This window comes from Chelonus insularis, unplaced genomic scaffold (assembly GCF_013357705.1).
Source record: "Chelonus insularis isolate UGA/USDA-ARS -01 unplaced genomic scaffold, ASM1335770v1 contig_128_pilon, whole genome shotgun sequence".
NCBI classification, from domain to species: domain Eukaryota; kingdom Metazoa; phylum Arthropoda; class Insecta; order Hymenoptera; family Braconidae; genus Chelonus; species Chelonus insularis.
Window position 1 is genome coordinate 758391 of NW_023276368.1, and position 21279 is coordinate 779669.

The following is a 21279-nucleotide window of genomic DNA, read 5'->3' on the forward strand; positions in this document are numbered from 1 at the left end:
TTATTTACAAAATATTTGAATTTATTTATACCACTAGATTCATCGTTTAACCTCACTTTAAACTTAACATTTATTACTACTCAACTAAATAGTCAAATTTATTTTTAAAAAACAACGAATTGGGTTTCTTTTAGTTATTGTCTTTCATTCGAGAAACATTTTATAATACAAAGTTTATTTTTATAGGTTATTCTTAAATACCATAACCAAACTATAGTCAAAACACTGGAAGAGTAGAATTTGAGGTTATACGAAGTTATTCATTTCAAGTTATTATGTTTTTTTACATTTATCATATATTATTTCAAGTTATTTTAAACTATTATTTATCAAAAATTATCATACAGGCAATTATTTAATACAGAAAATTAATTATTTTAAGTTGTGAACCAGTTTAGAAATAATTTGTGCGCATGCGCCAAAATAATTTCCCTGTATAACCTCCAATTTTACTCTTTCAGTGTTTCGACTATATGACGTGTTTGTTGACACATTTTAAACATTTCTAAGTGCTTGAAAAAATACTATAGTTTGTTTGTGCTGTTTAACGTTGTAAACGCTTGAATTTTTATAAATTTTCAGTATAAAAAAAGGGTAAAGTAAGTAAACCAATTATAAATAATTTTCTTCAATTCTACAACTAAAACTAACCTAAATAAATAGATTAAATATTGTAAAACACAAAAGAACATATTGCTGTTAAAAAAGAGAAACAGATGCAGAATAAATTTGAGATAAAAAGTATAAAGTTCAATAAAGTTAGATATAATGTAAAATATTGAGTAACAAAAACAGAAAGTAGGATGGAAAGATAAAAAATAAGAAGAAAACTGAAGGCACAAAAAATAAAAGGGAGGGAGGTATAATCGATGCGGACATGTGCAGTTCCCTTAGGATAACTCGACAACCCCTAACTTACCAAACCTATTTATACAACAATGCTCAGTACACCCTCATAAACCACCCCATGGACCACGTCCCTAAACTCAAGTCGCGCGATTCCCTACACATATTTTCCTCTCATAGTGGCGTCACACAAACACGCGATACACTCGACTTGATTTGAGTAAAAACCTCTTCTAACGACAAATATTCACGCAAAAAATGTCAACACGGAACAACGATTAAATACAAGGACAAATAACATCAGCAACATGCTTTATAACATGGACAATCAATTGATCATCAAGATCATGAATAATTTGCTAAGAAAACAAAAAATAATAAAGAATATTTTTGAAGCAGAATAAAATATAACCTCTAAGTATGTAATACTTAGTAAATATTTAATCATAAAAAAAAAAAGACTGTCTTAGGAAGTTCGAATATTAAGAGCCACAGGAGTGTGTTTTCAACATGTGAAATATAGAGAACCAGTTGGTCTAAAACAACCGATAATCCGGATTTTGGATTATCTTAAGACTCATGATGAAATACCAGAGCCAGTTTAACTTTATTGTCTTATTCAATTCAACTGCAGTTGTCTTCAACTAGTAGTTGACAAGGATATTAAAATCCACAACATATTGACTGATGAATATGACATTTAAAAGAGAATAAAAAAAAAAAACCGTCAACATAATAATTATTATGACATTTATTAATTAAAAACGTGGGATGGAACGATTGAAAAATGGAGACAGTTTAAAAATGATGAAATAAGAGAATGGTTAAACAAGGCGTGATTTGTCGGGTTTCAAGTATGTATAATAAGTAATAGGAAGCATAAAAGCAATGCAAGGTATATGTGACATTTTAAAGGGTGACTTGCCGTCGGAGCTAAAGCACGCTTAGAGCTGCCGGACACGTGTAGAGACACGTGAGTTTCAAGCGCGTTGGACCATGACACGTTCGCCCTTCATAATAGTTACCCCCTGGGGTCGGCTTCTTTCGATGAAAATTTACCCTCTTTATGCTTTTTTTTTTTTTTTCTTTTTATATAGAACGAAGCCCTTCTCTTTATCTGCCTATCACAAGCACAGATATTATCTCAGGATTGCAATATTTTCATTATCAAAATTTAGCCTAAAGTATCATCATCTTCAGCTCATGAATATAGATATTTTTTTTAAGCTTAATTAATCATTTATTTAAAGCTTACTGGCAGTGTTTAAAAATAATCTTTCATTCCCAAAAGGATTGGGGAATCCACTTGAACTCCTTTCGATTCTAATATAAACGAGGGTTTGCAAGATCTCGTCGTTGTGAAACTGGTGGGGCTTTGAAGTATGCTATACACACCCCTAGGGACGGTTTGTCCTGGTAAGACTCCCAAGAGAATCTAACTCTTGCTGGTGCTCTCCAAGTGAGCGAAGGCGGGTTCGCATCTGTCGTCCTACTTTGATAGATTTTGTCTTCTGCTGAATCCCAACTTTTACAAAAGAAACAAAAAAAAGATACTCTACAATAAATAAACCAGTAACAATATCTTCTGTTAGTTGGATCAGAATTATTTGTTATTTTATTCTGTGATTGGAAAGGAGATTGTGGTAAAATTATTCTGAAATTCAAGAATTGAAGTAAATAAGTGTAAAATAGAACACAAATCAACATGACGTGAGTCTTGTCATTTCTCACCAATCTATTGGGAATTTGGTCAAGATATGTAACTACTCAATTTTTCTTCCTCCTGCATGATACATATCCAACATGACAGAGAAACTAAACTGCACCCTCCGGCAGAAACACATCAAAATCGAATTCACCAGATGTCCGTAACTGAAGCCCCTGATGGTTATAGGCACATAGACCAATTGTAACTCTGTTATAGCACACAAAATGCTCAGACTTTAGACGGGATTTTTTTTCTTCCAATTCAATAGTAATGAAGTAGAAAGAAAAATAATAATAGTAACACCAATAAAACTATGAAAATTTCATTACAGATAAATGTAATTAACTTTGAAATGATTTTTTAAAAATCAAAAATTTCTTTTCTTTTAAAACAAAAATTTTATCTCTGTATTTTTAACATGAAGTAATGATGATGATGATGATGAAATAAGTTGAGGCGAATTAAATAGTAAAATAACAACAAAAAAACTACGGAAATACAGGGTGGTTTATTGTATCATATTTATAGTTGTAATGTATTATTAATAGCAAGATAATGCATATATGATGCTCTATATCTGTACATTTTTGATACTTACAGACGAATTAAAGATACTTATTTTCAACATTATTTTTACTCTTTTATAATTAATTATATTCATACTTTTTTTTATTCTTTTGCTACCATCACTTATTAATATTTTTCAACACGTATATTTACGCATTTATCAGCATAATAATGTCATATATGTATATATTTACATTGATATTGGATTCATTTTGTTTTTTTTTTTATCAATCAAATATCCAATTATTATTTCTATGTTTTATATATTTATGTTCATATTTATAAAGACAATTAATAGATAATTGCTCATATGTTTAATCTTATTTTTAATCAATCGCATTTGTTTATCACGAAAAAGGTTTTTTTTTTTTTAATAAATTATTATTACAAGTATAGCAATAAAAATTATTAATTTAACTTAAAAAAATTAATATTTCAGAGCTTTACAATTTTTTTTTTTTTTTTTAAATTTTCTAAATAAATTTTTTATTTTTATTACTATACTTGTAATTGTAGTATTGAATAAAAGCATCACGATTTACTGTACATAAAGATGATGGGCATTTAAGTAAGGAATTAATTCATTTTTAGCATCAACACTAATTAATAATTATTTTTCTTATTATTTTATTTTGTTCCCAAGTGCAACTTTAATTATTGCACTGTAAAAAAAAGCTTTATCTACAGAATTTCATGATAGATAACGTTTAATTATAATCAACAAGGAATACATATCACACGATCGCAAATTTCTCCAATTTTGTACACGATTTCAATAATAATGATATTCATAAAAATAATCATAATAATTATTATAATAAAAATATATTGCAAAATATTGTCTCATGACAATAAAATTATTAATTGTTTAATAATAATAATCGTTATAATTATAAACTTCAACTATCTGCACGATTTTTATAGTTACTATTGTAGTTAAAAAAAAAAAAAAATAATAATAATAATATTAATAATAATAATAATAATAAATTCAGCACTAATCAAATCATTTCTATCAATCAAAAAATGATAATAAAATGAATATGAAAACAAAAAGAACATCACGTAATTGCCTGTACTTGAATTATTTTATATTAAAATCTTTAATAAATCATTATTCATTCGTCCGGTATTTATTTTATTTTGTTGGAATTCGTTTCAAAATATGTTAATATTTGTGATATTTATTTGTAATACTCGCTCTCATTACCGATTCCACATTATCGAGTTCGGATGGATTAATATGTATATATATAAAAGATAAATTAAACGTAAACTCGTTCTACCAGACGAGACCCTCGCTCTGCATCTGGTGTTGCTGCTCAGGGAAACCACCACTACCACCACCACCTCCGCTTCCAGGAGCACCACAATTGCCACCTCCTCCTGGATTACCTTGTCCACCGCCTGAGAACAGAAAGAATCCATCCAACATTTGCTATGTCTATCTCGCCAGATGACTTGGTTGTCAAAAATGTTACAAATGTTTCTTTTCCTTTTCTTTTCATCGCAATTTATGATGATGAGGATGATTTAAAAATAGGGTATCAGGATTTAGAAACAATTAATCAATGATTTTGATAGAAAGGTAATTTTTAATCAAATATTTTTTTCATTTATTTAGCGAAAAAAAAAAATGGAGCAATCTTAATTATAATAATTAAAAGTATAAACTTACCTGTAGGTGTCAAGAACTCGCCAGGGCTACCACCCGACGGTGGCTGAGGTCCTTGGCCTGAAGGTCCTGTGAGAAATTCCGACGGGCCGCCTGCGGCGCCTGGTGGTGGATATTCCCCTGCAACTGCTGCTGCCGCTGCCATTCCCGCTATACTAGCTGGGTCAAGACCTGTCACAAACAAGTTTGGAACTGATCAGACAATATCTTGTCAAGTTCTCATCGCCGAATATCCTGCCAATATTCAACTTGATGTTATTATCGAAATATGTAGAGACCAAGTTGTATTTATTTACATAATTGTACACCATCTTCTCAAGAAAAAGAACAAAAAACTGAATGGCGATAATCGCCGTGTATTAGACCCAACAGTGGTGCTTTTAATAGATTTTTAACGGTTTCAACAGTAACATCTTATTTGATGCGTACATAGTCATCATTCGTGGTTAATACTTGTTATAACAGTTATGATAACTATGAAATTATAATCATACAGTTGTTGTAATAATTTTTTTTTAATATTTTTAAGTGTAAGTAAATGTCGAAATATTCTTATGCTGTGATATGGTGAACAGTTTGTGAGTAAATAATAAATATAAAATCTTACCAGGATTAGCAGGACCTCCAAATGGTGGTCCATGTGGATGAGGAGGACCATGAGTACCGAAGAATTCATGATGAAAGGTAACTGGACCACCATATCCAAACTCAAACTTATCAGCTGGAAAATATGGAAAACCTGGAGGTGGTCCATCATCACCACCCAATGCACCATGATTGAGATTCAATGGAAAACCTCTCATTTTTCTAGAATTAGTGAAAAATGGTCCTCTTCCCATTGTGGTGAGTTGTTTTAACCTACGTTCTTTACTTCTTTTATTTTGAAACCAAACCTATAAATCAATATTTATCATTCATTTTTATTATTACTCCACACATGAATAAAAACTATTGAAAGCTTGATTGCAATAAAAAAATAATTACTTGTATAACTCGCATTGGCAATCCAGTCTCTTTTGCAAGTTGTTCTCTAATATGTCGAGTTGGTTTAGGGGTCGCTGAGAAAGCATTTTTTAATATTTCTAGTTGTTTAGCTTTTATCGTCGTTCTGGGTCCTCGCCTTTTTGATCCAGCTCCACCATCACCACTACCACCACCAGCTCCACCATCAGGGCTTTTATTTTCTGTTTGACTATCTCTTGTTTCCGGATCACCATCTAGAGAACCTAATATCATTTTTTAACATTAAAATATCAGCATTTTATAAAATATAAAATAATCACATTATAATCCAGTTATCAATACTTTAAAACTTAAACTTTAGCAATGATTTTTATTTCTAAAGAATGATGCTGGTAAAATCCCCAAAAGTGTATCGATGTGGAAAAGTGACTTTGGTCCATCATGTATTAACTGTACAAACATTCTATCCATATCAGCTTCAGGTACTCGATCCCTAATCTTATTGTATTTTATATATACTCTTATTTTGTTGACCCCTTGTTTCTTTTAGTTACATATATATGTCTGTTATCCATCGACGCGAACTATTGACAGTTCTATGGGGGTCGATTCATTATTATGTATCCCTATAGTTGTAGTATTAATAATACTCTCAAAAAGTAAGTTGAAAGTTATATGGGATAGGCTACACCGCGATAATCTGTAGCATCATTCAACCACAAGGGGAAGCTTAACCAAAGGACAAAGAAAATATTTGGACAGTGTCACACCATACAATTGGATACCCTTTCAAGATATACCCTTGTGTGAAGGTTCGATGAACGGATCATGAAGACCATCAGAAAGAGCACCTACTAGTACCTATGCTCATGCTGCATCCTTATGTCGTATGTTCGCACCCCCTTCATGTTACAGAAAGTTATAATGTATACAAAGCAATCAAAAAAGCGAGTAAAAACCATTGTCAGTATTTTTTCGCCCTTCCCTAGAGAAGCTTTATAACACAGACTGAAAAAACTGGATAACTAACTGCTCAGCTGTAAGATGTACTTTAAACATTATATGCTTGAATTATTAATCGCATCTATATTTAATTTTTTTTTTTTTTACTATCATTATTATTATTATTATTTATACAAAAGTATAGGTTTTTTTAGTTAAAAACTTGATGTCAAATTAACACAGTATATTTTTTAAAAAATTCATATACACTTGATAGTTTTACAATAATATATTTAATAAATTAATTAATTGAAAATAAATTACACATACTTTATAGAGGAATAATTAATTTTGAATAGTTAAAAAAATATTTTTTATGACGATCTTTCTCTTCAATAAAGTATATCTATTTGTTAAAATTCATTTTTTTTTACTTAGTGTAATAATAAAATGACTTTTGAAGCTTACCTTGATCTTCAGAATCTTCTTGTTTGCAAGAATCACTTCCTAGTGGTAAATCACTAACATGTCCTACACTCTGGTCACCTGTACTTCCAGGTCCCAGACTATGAGGACCTAGATGTGATCCACTAACACTTCCATGATGATGATGATGGTGATGATGATGGTTACTACTATCATCATCTTCATCTTCAGAACCAGAACCCATCAATGAATCTCCACCTGTACAAATAATTAATTATTCTTGAAATTCTTTAACAACATATCTCTACATTAATCTCTTAGATATAAAATAATTTATTTCTATAAATTAATTTATCAATCGATTATCCATAATATTCATGTATAAAAATTGTATAAATTTACGTAATAAAAATAAAACAGCAATAATGACAGATAATATATAAATGAAAAATGAATGAGAAATACAACGAAAAGCCATGGAAACGATAATGAGCATGTTCAGTTGTAGGCCGGCGTCTTTGGCCAGGCGCTTCTCTACAGCGAGCGGGTTGCTTGCGGTCGACTGTCGGCTTGCGACAAAAGGGAACCCGCTGCGTAACGTAACGACCCTCGTATTCGTTTCACGGTTACAAAACCTCACGAAACTCAAATCCAAGTCTGAGAAAAGAAAATGGAACTGAAAAAGATGTTGGAACATGGAATTTTCTTGTATTTATCTATGCTTTTACATTGAATTCATCAAGTATTATATTTATGATAAGGTAATAAAAAATATTATTTAAATTTTTTCTCTCTAAATTTATATACATATCAATGTACCTAACTTCTTAATTATGCTCCATTATACCTATATATCTATCATGTTTTCACAGCTTTTACTACCCGTCGGCGATCAATTTCCTATTTGGTTTGAAATCAAGTTGATTCTAAAGGGGTCCAGAAGCAACATAAAAAAAATAGAATAACTAGCTACCACATATCCCTTTTTCAACCCTTATAATTCCAACGCGTTAAAGCATAAAGTTGTCAGAGTTTGTATATTGTTATGATTATTTTAAACTTTTTTTTATTTATAATACACTTTCTGATGTTTTTTATACAAGTTTTGTAATGTTTTATTTTTGTTCCATGGGGATTAAATGATGTATCAAGTAAAGGAATAAGAAAATTCTAACAAATCATCGGAGCGTTTTCTAATCCTTTGAGAGAAGATTGACTTTAACGTGAGTTTTATTATTTACACGTGGATACCCTGTGGATGGATAACTTACCATGATGGCTGTGAGCATGATGGACATCGGGCAAGGGCTTTCCCGACAGGTAGTCTTGCTTGCAGACAAACTTGTTGTCGTCCAAGACGTACAACTCTTCACCAGTACTCAGTTGCTTTCGACAGATGAGGCAGGTGAAACAGTTCAGGTGGAAAACTTTGTCTCTAGCTTTTCTCACGAGGTCTTGCGGACTTATTCCTTGGAGACAACCACTACATTTTGTTCCATATCTCCTGAAAATTGTCAACATTTTTTTTTACATTAATATAAGTTAAATAATTTTTATAAAAAACTAAATGAAGATAATATTTTTGACATCTTTTTTTTGTTGTTGATGCCCAAGAATATAAATTTTAGCAAAATATCATTCTAAAATATTACATGAGACTGGTGAAATAATTTTTCAAACTTGGATTCAATTAATAATCATGATAAATAAATTAATTTTGATATTCGAACATAAAATCATCACTAATCCGCTACTATAAGGTGTATTAATGACACATTAGTATCATCTGTCATTTACAATCGTTTGTTATTGATGCACTGATAATTTCGTTCAAAATTAATACATCTCCACAGGCAAATGCTTATTGTACTTAGACATCTATAAATCACAAAATGACAAATTTTCTCTTTACTAAAAATATAATCAATTTAATACAATATATGAATGATTTTGTTTTCAACATTTTCAACACTTTATAGCAATAAATAAGAGATACAATAAATTTAATCATCATCAGATAAACACTTGAAAAAATTCATTTCCATCTAGGACAATGTGCATGATAAATTCTGGACAAATATATAAATAATGTTAGTACATAAAAATAATTTATCACACTTATAAAAAATGTTGTAAAAAAATGAAGAAAAAAAAAAGAAGAAGAAGCGAATAATGTGTATACCTGTATCAAGAGTAAGTGACGATTAAAAAAAATAAAAAAATCAAGTGTAGTTTAATAGGTTTTCTTCACTGATGTTCGGCAAAAACGTCATTCTTATATTATGAATCTCAGTTGAGAACGGCTGGACCTTCCTGGAAAGGAAGACGGCGTCGGTTCGGCTCACCCGCGTACCCGTCACGCCCAATGGAACTCTCAAGAGTCAGCGTCATGGTACATTTATTATATTTCCACGTTCTCAGTGTCTCGAACGTATACCATATAAAATAGTGTACACACAACTATGTGCTTTTATCCTATATTACTTTTATGCATCTTAACTGTCTGTTAGACACTCTACTTCAATCTACCGAGAATTCACATTGATTCAACTTTAGCAAGTATGGAAACAAACTCTCATCTGACTCTTTTTTGTTTCTCTTCAACAGACATGAGAGTATACTCTGAAAGATGAGTTACTATTCTCGCGGTTCAAGTCGCGTGGAGCTTTATGAGCTAACCGTAGTCTCGTCTTGTGTGACCGGTTATCGTTTTCTCATATATTTTTATTATTTTTTATTTCTTTTGATTTTTTTTAACCATTCCAACATACTTCTTTTCTCTTTTTCATGCAATACATACGTATAACATCGTTTGAATGGATAATATAGCCTTAATTTACAATAATATCTGTGATATGTAATATAACCACTAAATTACATAACCTCTAAAAAGGAATTGTTTTTCAAATCATCAAGACGTCTCAGAAAGCAACGTAATGAAGAGTATTTTATAAATATTGTCAAGTTTTGTAAAGAATTGAGTGATATAAATCTAGATCTGTGATCTGTCTGTGTTTTGTAAATGAATATTGATACAAATATAATAAATGTGTATGGAAATGTTCTGTATGATAGTCCATATGGATTATGATAAATAAGCATCAATACAGTAGCCGATTTTAAGTAGACAATCTTCAGCACATGTACATTTTTATGTTATATATACTATTGATGATGTTGATTATATATATATGTATATATATATACATTTATGAAGTATTTCACGAGCTAATGAATTTTTCATTGAAATGCAAAGTACCTCGTAAAGTATACAACACGTTAGTTATATTATCGTTGACTGCTGTTATAAGTATCACAGGGCTTGGCAGATATCACTTTTCAGTATATTTTTTAAATCATATCATTCGTTATATATTTATTTGTAACTAAAGTTAAATTAGATTTATTTTTTGATATTTTTTTCTACTATTATTTTATATATTTATTTTACTACTTTTGCTTCACTAACAATCATCACTTATGATGTGTATTTATGATAACGTTTTTATTTACTCTTTTATATCCTATAAACAAAAAAATTAACTTTATGTTCACATTACTTTTTAAATATTCATCATAAAAATATTTAAATTACTAATATTTTTGTTTTTTTTTTTTTAATTAAAACATTCTTTTATTACAATAAAAATTTTTTCTCACTCCGTATGTGTCATGTGTCTGTAGAAATGTCATAAAATTTAAAAACTTGACAAGATTATGTTACAATGTTAATTATCATTAAGAGCAATATAAACATGATATATGATAATTTTTAATTACTACATAATTTATCAGGTAATGTTTTTATAAAGTTATAATAATTTATTTAAATACTCAATAATTATTTTATGATTATTTTTATCTCAAATTTACACTTCTAGAATTTTGAAATATTTTTTTTTTTACAGATATATCAAATTCGTAGCTTACATATGCACACATTTCAACATGAGGGGTTCTTTCCAGTTGGCATTTAACGATAACTCTCAACGAGTTAAGAGGAACAATCATAAAAACGTCACAAGTTATTGCGGCATCAACATAAGAATTTTACCTTCATTTTCTGATATTATATGTATTATTCTACAGTATTAAATATGTCTATGGATATATGGACATATATATATATATGGATATACATACGTATGGAATGAATCAATGATGATAAACGAAGAGGATAATTATAGAGATAGAATTGAAATAGACAATAGTAGGATAGAGATAAAAAACAATAATTTACCTGAAAAAGTCATTTCTACAAAAGATTTTTGATTCTCTTGAGAAGCATTTTTCCTGCAATTCTAATCCACAGTCAAAACATCGGACACACTCAGCATGCCACGCTCTTTCTAGAACGTTTAAAAAGAATTTGTCCATAATCGGTTTCTTGCATCGTGCACATGACAGGAGCATTGCCAAACCACACCTCCCTGCAAGTTATATATACATATATATATATTATCGATTATGCACAATATTATATAAGCTAGAAAAATTATTTTTAATATTAAATAAAGAGAAATTTTCATTATTTGGTGAAATAAATAATAAGTAAATAGAAATTATTTTCAATTGTGTGTAGTCTCTGAAAATGAAAGACTAAATATCATTGCAGAATAATAATTATTTCGCAATTATAAATGTACAACTGATGGAATCATTTAGAATTAGTTAATATTTACTGCTTCTCTAGGATTTTAAACGATTTTTATTGTTTCATTTGTAAAGAGTACTAACAAACTGAATATGGATTTCATCGTGTGATACAATAGCCAATTTTTTGCAAAGAATCATTCTTTTAATTTGATAGTTATTGGTTCAATGTTATAAGATTATTTAAGAATAATATTAAAATAATTAATTAATGTTTAAATAATTGATCAGCTATGATTCTTTATGTTTTATTATGCTCCCTAACAATGAATCAGTGAATATTCACTTTTTGGAGTAATAGTAAATGCACCAAATCTACCAGTGATTATTTTGTAATTGCAAATCACTGAATATATTCTATTTTGCAATCATTTTTACTGATTCATTGTTAGAGTATTCTCAAATTTTTGGATTTCATTGTCTTGAATACTTATAAAACAATTACAATAAATATTTATATTTATTTTATGAGTGATTCAAGACATATTTTTTGAGTAAATAAATTAAAGATTCATGCAGAAAAAGGAATTATAATTTTTACTTTAATACATGGTACTTCCTAAAAATGAATCAGTGAAAATCACTGCAAAATAGCAAATATTCACTAATTCATTTTTAGAGAATAGCTTATTGCTTTAGGTAAAAATCTGTTCATACAATAAAATTGTATTATTTATTATTTATTCTTGTACTTCTTAATCGAGTCAGTGATTATTCACTAATCAGAATGAATCAGTAATTGAACTGGCTCTGAAAGTCAGTGAATAGTTACTAACTCGCCGTGGTTTTCACTGATTGAATTTAAGCGAGTACAGCTCATAATTTCGATTAATAATATTTCTACAAGAATGGATTGTAATGTATCTTAATTAAAAAATCTCTCATTGCTTATTAGAGACAAAATTACAATTCTTTGCTCTCTATATTGTTTTAAAATTTCTTCTGAAGTAACTATGTTAACTTTGTAACCCTCATTTCTCTCTTAAACTGAATCAGTAAAAATTATTGCAAATCAACAACTATTCACTCACCTTTCAGTGCTAATTAAATTACTGATTTATTCAGTGATTAAATTAGCACTGACAATCAGTGAATATTCTTAAAATAATATGTGAATATTTTTAAAAAAGTTTAATTCTACAAATGGCATCGATTTATACAAAAATATAGAGTGTTTAAATAAATGCATTTTTTATGTCGATTGGTATTTATTTCTCAAATGCATCTAAATTCCATTGTGTTATAATCTTTTATAAAATACAGTGGGAATCCTTTTTTTATATCAATCGCAATTATTTTTACATAAAAGATAATTACGAATTATTCATTAAAATAACAAAAGGAAGATAAATTCTTGGTAATTTAGATGATTGTCATTGATTTTAAATACATTATCATAATTTCTATTAAATAAATTTAAACATCCAATACATATCTTATCAATTGCAAATTACTGAAAAATCGTGAAAATATTTATAACTGGTAATTTCACATATACTCAATATAAATAAGAAAAATAAACTCTTACATAAATAATTCTCTGCTATTAAAAAAAAAAAATGATGTATAAATAACGTGGTCAACTCACGGACATGTAATAACACTTAGAAATTACTTCCTTTTGCAAATAATTCTCAACATATCTATAAACAAGTATAATATTTAATTGACAATAATACTTTTATTAAACGAAATAAATAAAAAAGCAGAGAGATGAGTTACAATTGAGTGATAGAAGAGGCAACAATGTTATAAAATAGATGTTTTTTTCACGGATAATATCAGAAGTAATAGATAATAATGACATAATACATACATGTGTATGAATAAATATTTAAAAAAATGTAATAAGTATATGTTATGAGAAATAGATAAAAGTCATGTAATGGACAATTATAAGGTACTTACCAATATTATGGGCCTGGGTAAGTGTGAGGGGTGCACAACGGGGGGAACCCCCTAGGGTTGCTTCTCTTAATCGGGGGGTGCCACTTACACCAACCCCAGGGGCGCCTGTCGCGGCCCCTGTAACCCCGTACCCCTCCACCTCCCCAGCCGCGGCTGCGGCCGCCCTTATCCCCACTCTTTCGGCTGTCAGAATATCACTGATACGGCCACCTTCCACTGGACCGTATCGCTCAAGTGGCTCTGAGGGCCCCAGTGCACCCACTTTTATTCCTATTTATTCTTTTAATACACAATTAATTTTTTTTTATTTATTATCAACACTTATCAAACATTCTAAAACTTATCGTTTTATCATTCACCCATACACTTTTACACTATTTCTCTTTTTTTTTTCTTCTACTCAATCAACTATTTCACTTCACTTGGCACTATTATTGTGAAAAAAAAATTCTACTTAATTATTTATAAGAATAAATTAATAATTATTTAAAAATGTGTATGTAATAACCCAATATATTTAATTAATGGCACACATTTGTAAAGTCAAAATTATACAATTAAATAATTTTACATTTTTATTAATAATTAATATCCTTTGTGATATATTTAAATACACTGATAGTTATATTATTTATCAATATCACATTTCCACTAGATTGTTAACTAATTGTTTGAATAATCCAGATGTCATAAAACCAGTTAAAAACATTTCAACATTCTGTATCATTTTAACAACGAATCGTTGATGATAATCAATATCCTGTTGTCTATTTTAATAACAAATGTTTTTTATAATAAAATAATTCCGTTCAGTGTACAATGTTGATTATTTTTATCCACAAAATAAAGTAAGATTGGAGAATAAAATAATCTAGATGTTTATATGTTAAATAACAAGTAGTACACACACGTTAAATGCCGGCGATTCTCGGAGTAAAATAGTAGAGATTGATACGTGACACGAAAATAGTACAACACATTCGTCGCGAGGTTCGCCAGCCAACTGGCCGCACCTGCGACCACGAACCCCACCTTGGGGTTTGACGAGCTGAAGGAGTCACATATTGAGTCCCGCCCACAAGAGATGCAGTAACCCCAAGTGAGTCGCGGTGATTGGTCGCGAGTTCCCTCGAAAGGCGTAACTCCCCCTTGATGGTATTCAACATGATTCTTAGAATGGCTGCGCTATCAGCACGAGGGAAATAAACAACGAAGAGGGAGAAATACTAGGGATGGACCAGCTTCCGTTAGTAGCGGTAGCGAAGGACGGTGGCGGCTGCCGATGGTGCCGCCTCGTGACTGGTTAACTATCGATCCTGTGACTGTGAAGTTTGCTTAAATATCTCCTGAGAAAATGCTACAGGTTATTGCTTCGCACTCTTCCTTTATGTCTGCCATCACCAATCTATCTTTTTTTTCTCCTCTTCAACCATCATTTTCCACCTTTAATTATTCATTTTTATCCTTTTTATCTCCTAAAACATATTGTTTGAATATTATTTATGTTTTCGCACTGTTAATCGTCATTTTTTATTCAATTGGGTTTAGCAAAAATATTGAAATTCGCTGTTGTAATCGTTTTTAAAATCAAATTAATGGGGGAAATATAATTAAATGTGCAAAATAATTATAAAAATAGACACATGAATGTATTGGAAAGGTAAACTTATCTGTTCACTTTGAAAATTATAATATTTTTTATTAAATTTTTATCATAAATTATTTTAAACACTCGAATAGTTAGTAATATGGATTTTATTTAGTTAACAAAATAGAAACAGGATGAATAATTTGAAGAATTATTCATTCATGACAAATTTTAAGAAGCTTCGTAATTATGAGATGCTATTGCGCTGTGGTCAAGAACTTACCACAAAATTAAAACATATAGCATACATAATTTGTTATTTAAAATGAAAAAAATATATAATAACTGCATACATACATACATTTATCATTTAAATTTCATTTTGTTTTAACTATTTAGAATAATATATAATTTGCGGAAAATTTTTATAAACTTCTTGCTTTCTATAGCTTTCAGCAAAAAATTCTTTAAGCATAAATAATTATGATAAAAGTAGTTATAAAATGAAGAAATGTTTTTTTACATACCTCGTTTGTGATTAATTATTTATTCTATTAGAATTATTTCACGCGAATATTTGATTTTATGTTGTATGCTTTAAGAATTACATTCATCCAGAATACTTTCCTTAAAAAATAGAATATTAATGAGTATTTTATTTTTCATCAAATTTTATGTAAAGTGAATACATACTTGACAGATCAGACGATTTAAGTAGATACGTACAAATTATGGGTAATATGCCAGACAGTAGAAACAGATTATAGCTAGTCAGACTTGAAATTTCAGCATTACTCAGAATCAGTAGTGACACATAGTGGTCAATTTATAAGTATGAATAACGAAAATTTCATTTATCTACTGATGATAATTTTATCATCTATAGATAATTTTTTCCATCATTTGAATTGATAGCAATTCTTCTGGATATAGAAAAGCGATTTAAGGCTGAAAACAAGTCACTGAACTAACTGATTCCCCCGATCTAAATACATTAAATTGTATGTTTCTAAGTTGTCCACGAATTTGTAGAGTATTTTAGTGATTTCAAGAGTAAAGGAATTTTTATATACTGTTCATGGATATGTATTTTTAGCTCAGATTCTAAAGTTTCGAAAAACTCCTCAACCATCACAATGACTCAATTCTTTCAGTTATAGAAGTCAAAAGTCAGAAAAAGGGTCAAAAAATCATCCACCCCTAGTCTTTTGACCTCCACAACACGTAAAATAATTGTCCGATTGTAATGGTTTATGAGTATTTTAAAATTGTAGAATCTAAGCTGAAAATACATATCCATGAAAAATTCATTAAGAAATTCCTGCGATGCTCGGAAATCCGAAATTCAGTCAACATCGATTGAGATTCATATAGAGAAAATCCAATTTTTCACTCAGGTTTAGATCTTTCATATGAGTCCGCAATCAACCCCGTAGCATCATTGGCATAGAGGTTATGCATATTTTTATATTTTGCAGTTTTTCAGAAATATCTCATGATTTTACCAGCCAAATAGAGTCAACAGCCAGTGTTTGGAAAACGTTTTTCTATGCTCCACTGCAGCATAACTCAGTTTTTCGCAAATAACTCACGATCTATAAGACGTCGTACTTCATAGGCATATCAGTAGATTCCTGAGAGCAAGAGCTTTGCAATGCACTAGTCAAAATTATGATCCGAGCATAATTAATGCTAAAATTATAGCCATTTCCGGTTTCAGCTTCATCTCCGTTCCTACGAGTTTTGAAATGAATTGATATTTGCGGTCAAATTTCAGAGCACCGAAACGTACGGAATATCCTCCAACCATCAAAATTCGAGAATTTTTGTTTCTAACCTCAATAATAGCAAAAAATCGTAATTATGCTTAGAGCATGAAATAAAGGGTGTCATCGGAAAGAGGGGGACGAGACGGTTTCTAAACACTGGCTGTTGATTATATTTAGTTTGTAAAATCAGGAGATATTCATGAAAAACGGAAAAACATAAAAATATGCATAACTTCTATGCCAATGATGCTACGGGATTGATCGAGGGCTCATATGAAAGATCTGGACTTAAGTAGAAAATTTGATCCCCCCTATAGGATATCCCCCGTCAAAAATGCCGTATCTCGCTTAGTTTTCGAGTTATGAGCGTTTAAACGTTTTTTTATGTTTTATTGCAGCATAGCTTCGTTTTTCGCCGATAACTCACGATCTAAAGGAGGTACATGGACTACAAGCATATCAGTAGATTCCTGAGAGCAAGAGCTTTGCAATGCACTAGTCAAAATTATGATCCGAGCATAATTAATGCTAGAATTATAGCCATTTCCGGTTTCAGCTTCATCTCCGTTCCTACGAGTTTTGAAATGAATTGATATTTGCGGTCAAATTTCAGAGCACCGAAACGTACGGAATATCCTCCAACCATCAAAATTCGAGAATTTTTGTTTCTAACCTCAATAATAGCAAAAAATCGTATTTATGCTTGAATCATAAAATTAAGTATGTCATTGGGGAGAGGGGGACGAGACGGTTCCCAAACACTGGCTGTTGATTATATTTGGCCGGTAAAATCGAGAGATATTTCTGAAAAACCGCAAAACATAAAAATGTGCATAACCTCTATGCCAATGATGCTACGGGGTTGATTGAGGACTCATATGAAAGATCTGGACCTGAGTAGAAAATTTGATCCCCCCTATAGGATATCCCCGTCAAAAATGCCGTATCTCGCTTAGTTTTCGAGTTATGAGCGTTTAAACGTTTTTTTATGTTTTATTGCAGCATAGCTTCGTTTTTCGCCGATAACTCACGATCTAAAGGAGGTACATGGACTACAAGCATATCAATAGATTCCTGAGAGCAAGAGCTTTCTAATGCACGAGTCAAAATTATGATCCGAGCATAATTAATGCTAAAATTATAGCCATTTCCGGTTTCAACTTCATCTCCGTTCCTACGAGTTTTGAAATGAATTGATATTTGCGGTCAAATTTCAGAGCACCGAAACGTACGGAATATCCTCCAATCATCAAAATTCGAGAATTTCTTGTTTCTAACCTCAAAAAAAGCAAAAAATCGTTTTTATGCTTGAATCATAAAATTAAGTATGTCATTGGGGAGAGGGGGACGAGACGGTTTCCAAACACTGGCTGTTGATTATATTTGGCCGGTAAAATCAGAGATATTTCTGAAAAACCGCAAAACATAAAAATGTGCATAACCTCTATGCCAATGATGCTACGGGGTTGATTGAGGACTCATATGAAAGATCTGGACCTGAGTAGAAAATTTGATCCCCCCTATAGGATATCCCCGTCAAAAATGCCGTATCTCGCTTAGTTTTCGAGTTATGAGCGTTTAAACGTTTTTTTATGTTTTATTGCAGCATAGCTTCGTTTTTCGCCGATAACTCACGATCTAAAGGAGGTACATGGACTACAAGCATATCAGTAGATTCCTGAGAGCAAGAGCTTTGCAATGCACTAGTCAAAATTATGATCCGAGCATAATTAATGCTAGAATTATAGCCATTTCCGGTTTCAGCTTCATCTCCGTTCCTACGAGTTTTGAAATGAATTGATATTTGCGGTCAAATTTCAGAGCACCGAAACGTACGGAATATCCTCCAACCATCAAAATTCGAGAATTTCTTGTTTCTAACCTCAAAAAATAGCAAAAAATCGTATTTATGCTTGAATCATAAAATTAAGTATGTCATTGGGGAGAGGGGGACGAGACGGTTTCCAAACACTGGCTGTTGATTATATTTGGCCGGTAAAATCAAGAGATATTTCTGAAAAACCGCAAAACATAAAAATGTGCATAACCTCTATGCCAATGATGCTACGGGGTTGATTGAGGGACTCATATGAAAGATCTGGACCTGAGTAGAAAATTTGATCCCCCCTATAGGATATCCCCGTCAAAAATGCCGTATCTCGCTTAGTTTTCGAGTTATGAGCGTTTAAACGTTTTTTTATGTTTTATTGCAGCATAGCTTCGTTTTTCGCCGATAACTTACGATCTAAAGGAGGTACATGGACTACAAGCATATCAGTAGATTCCTGAGAGCAAGAGCTTTCTAATGCACGAGTCAAAATTATAATCCGAACATAATTTATGCCAGAATTATGGCCATTTCCGGTTTCAACTTCATCTCCGTTTCTACGAGTTTTGAAATGAATTGATATTTGCGGTCAAATTTCAGAGCACCAAAACGTACGGAATATCCTCCAATCATCAAAATTGAAGAATTTTCTTTTCTAACCTCAAAAAAATGCAAAAAATCGTAATTATGCTTGGAGCATGAAATAAAGGGTGTCATCGGAAAGAGGGGGACGAGACGGTTTCTAAACACTGGCTGTTGATTATATTTAGTTTGTAAAATCAAGAGATATTTCTGAAAAACCGCAAAACATAAAAATGTGCATAACCTCTATGCCAATGATGCTACGGGGTTGATTGAGGACTCATATGAAAGATCTGGACCTGAGTAGAAAATTTGATCCCCCCTATAGGATATCCCCGTCAAAAACGCCGTATCTCGCTTAGTTTTCGAGTTATGAGCGTTTAAACGTTTTTTTATGTTTTATTGCAGCATAGCTTCGTTTTTCGCCGATAACTCACGATCTAAAGGAGGTACATGGACTACAAGCATATCAGTAGATTCCTGAGAGCAAGAGCTTTCTAATGCACGAGTCAAAATTATGATCCGAGCATAATTAATGCTAAAATTATAGCCATTTCCGGTTTCAACTTCATCTCCGTTCCTACGAGTTTTGAAATGAATTGATATTTGCGGTCAAATTTCAGAGCACCGAAACGTACGGAATATCCTCCAACCATCAAAATTCGAGAATTTTTGTTTCTAACCTCAATAATAGCAAAAAATCGTATTTATGCTTGAATCATAAAATTAAGTATGTCATTGGGGAGAGGGGGACGAGACGGTTCCCAAACACTGGCTGTTGATTATATTTGGCCGGTAAAATCAAGAGATATTTCTGAAAAACCGCAAAACATAAAAATGTGCATAACCTCTATGCCAATGATGCTACGGGGTTGATTGAGGGCTCATATGAAAGATCTGGACCTAAGTAGAAAATTTGATCCCCCCTATAGGATATCCCCGTCAAAAACGCCGTATCTCGCTTAGTTTTCGAGTTATGAGCGTTTAAACGTTTTTTTATGTTTTATTGCAGCATAGCTTCGTTTTTCGCCGATAACTCACGATCTAAAGGAGGTACATGGACTACAAGCATATCAGTAGATTCCTGAGAGCAAGAGCTTTGCAATGCACTAGTCAAAATTATGATCCGAGCATAATTAATGCTAGAATTATAGCCATTTCCGGTTTCAGCTTCATCTCCGTTCCTACGAGTTTTGAAATGAATTGATATTTGCGGTCAAATTTCAGAGCACCGAAACGTACGGAATATCCTCCAACCATCAAAATTCGAGAATTTTTGTTTCTAACCTCAATAATAGCAAAAAATCGTATTTATGCTTGAATCATAAAATTAAGTATGTCATTGGGGAGAGGGGGACGAGACGGTTCCCAAACACTGGCTGTTGATTATATTTGGCCGGTAAAATCGAGAGATATTTCTGAAAAACCGCAAAACATAAAAATGTGCATAACCTCTATGCCAATGATGCTACGGGGTTGATTGAGGACTCATATGAAAGATCTGGACCTGAGTAGAAAATTTGATCCCCCCTATAGGATATCCCCGTCAAAAATGCCGTATCTCGCTTAGTTTTCGAGTTATGAGCGTTTAAACGTTTTTTTATGTTTTATTGCAGCATAGCTTCGTTTTTCGCCGATAACTTACTATCTAAAGGAGGTACATGGACTACAAGCATATCAGTAGATTCCTGAGAGCAAGAGCTTTCTAATGCACGAGTCAAAATTATGATCCGAACATAATTTATGCCAGAATTATGGCCATTTCCGGTTTCAACTTCATCTCCGTTTCTACGAGTTTTGAAATGAATTGATATTTGCGGTCAA

General features: G+C 31.3%; 1 protein-coding gene and 1 long non-coding RNA gene across 4 annotated transcripts; one reads left to right on the forward strand and one right to left on the reverse strand.

Annotated features, from left to right (window-relative positions):
- Positions 1-450: 450 nt before the first annotated feature.
- On the forward strand, positions 451-8403 carry LOC118068707 (uncharacterized). The gene is made up of 6 exons (XR_004690535.1): positions 451-599; positions 4411-4709; positions 4806-5326; positions 5407-5639; positions 7630-7888; positions 8000-8403. It is a non-coding gene; the product is annotated as an uncharacterized lncRNA (long non-coding RNA).
- Positions 4123-14895, reverse strand: Lim1 (LIM homeobox 1). 3 transcript variants are annotated; one of them, XM_035086329.1, is made up of 8 exons: positions 13689-14895; positions 11368-11557; positions 8399-8631; positions 7170-7385; positions 5781-6022; positions 5404-5689; positions 4800-4967; positions 4123-4528 (listed from the first exon to the last, which is right to left on the reverse strand). In XM_035086329.1, the coding sequence occupies exons 2-8, from the start codon at positions 11538-11540 to the stop codon at positions 4404-4406; spliced, it is 1443 nt and encodes a 480-aa protein (XP_034942220.1). In that variant the 5' UTR covers positions 11541-11557; positions 13689-14895; the 3' UTR covers positions 4123-4403. The 3 variants fall into 3 exon arrangements, with proteins under 3 accessions (XP_034942220.1, XP_034942203.1, XP_034942211.1); XM_035086312.1 differs by having other exon boundaries at positions 4800-4988; XM_035086320.1 differs by lacking the exon at positions 13689-14895 and having other exon boundaries at positions 4800-4988; positions 11368-11608.
- Between the last annotated feature and the right edge of the window lie 6384 nt (positions 14896-21279).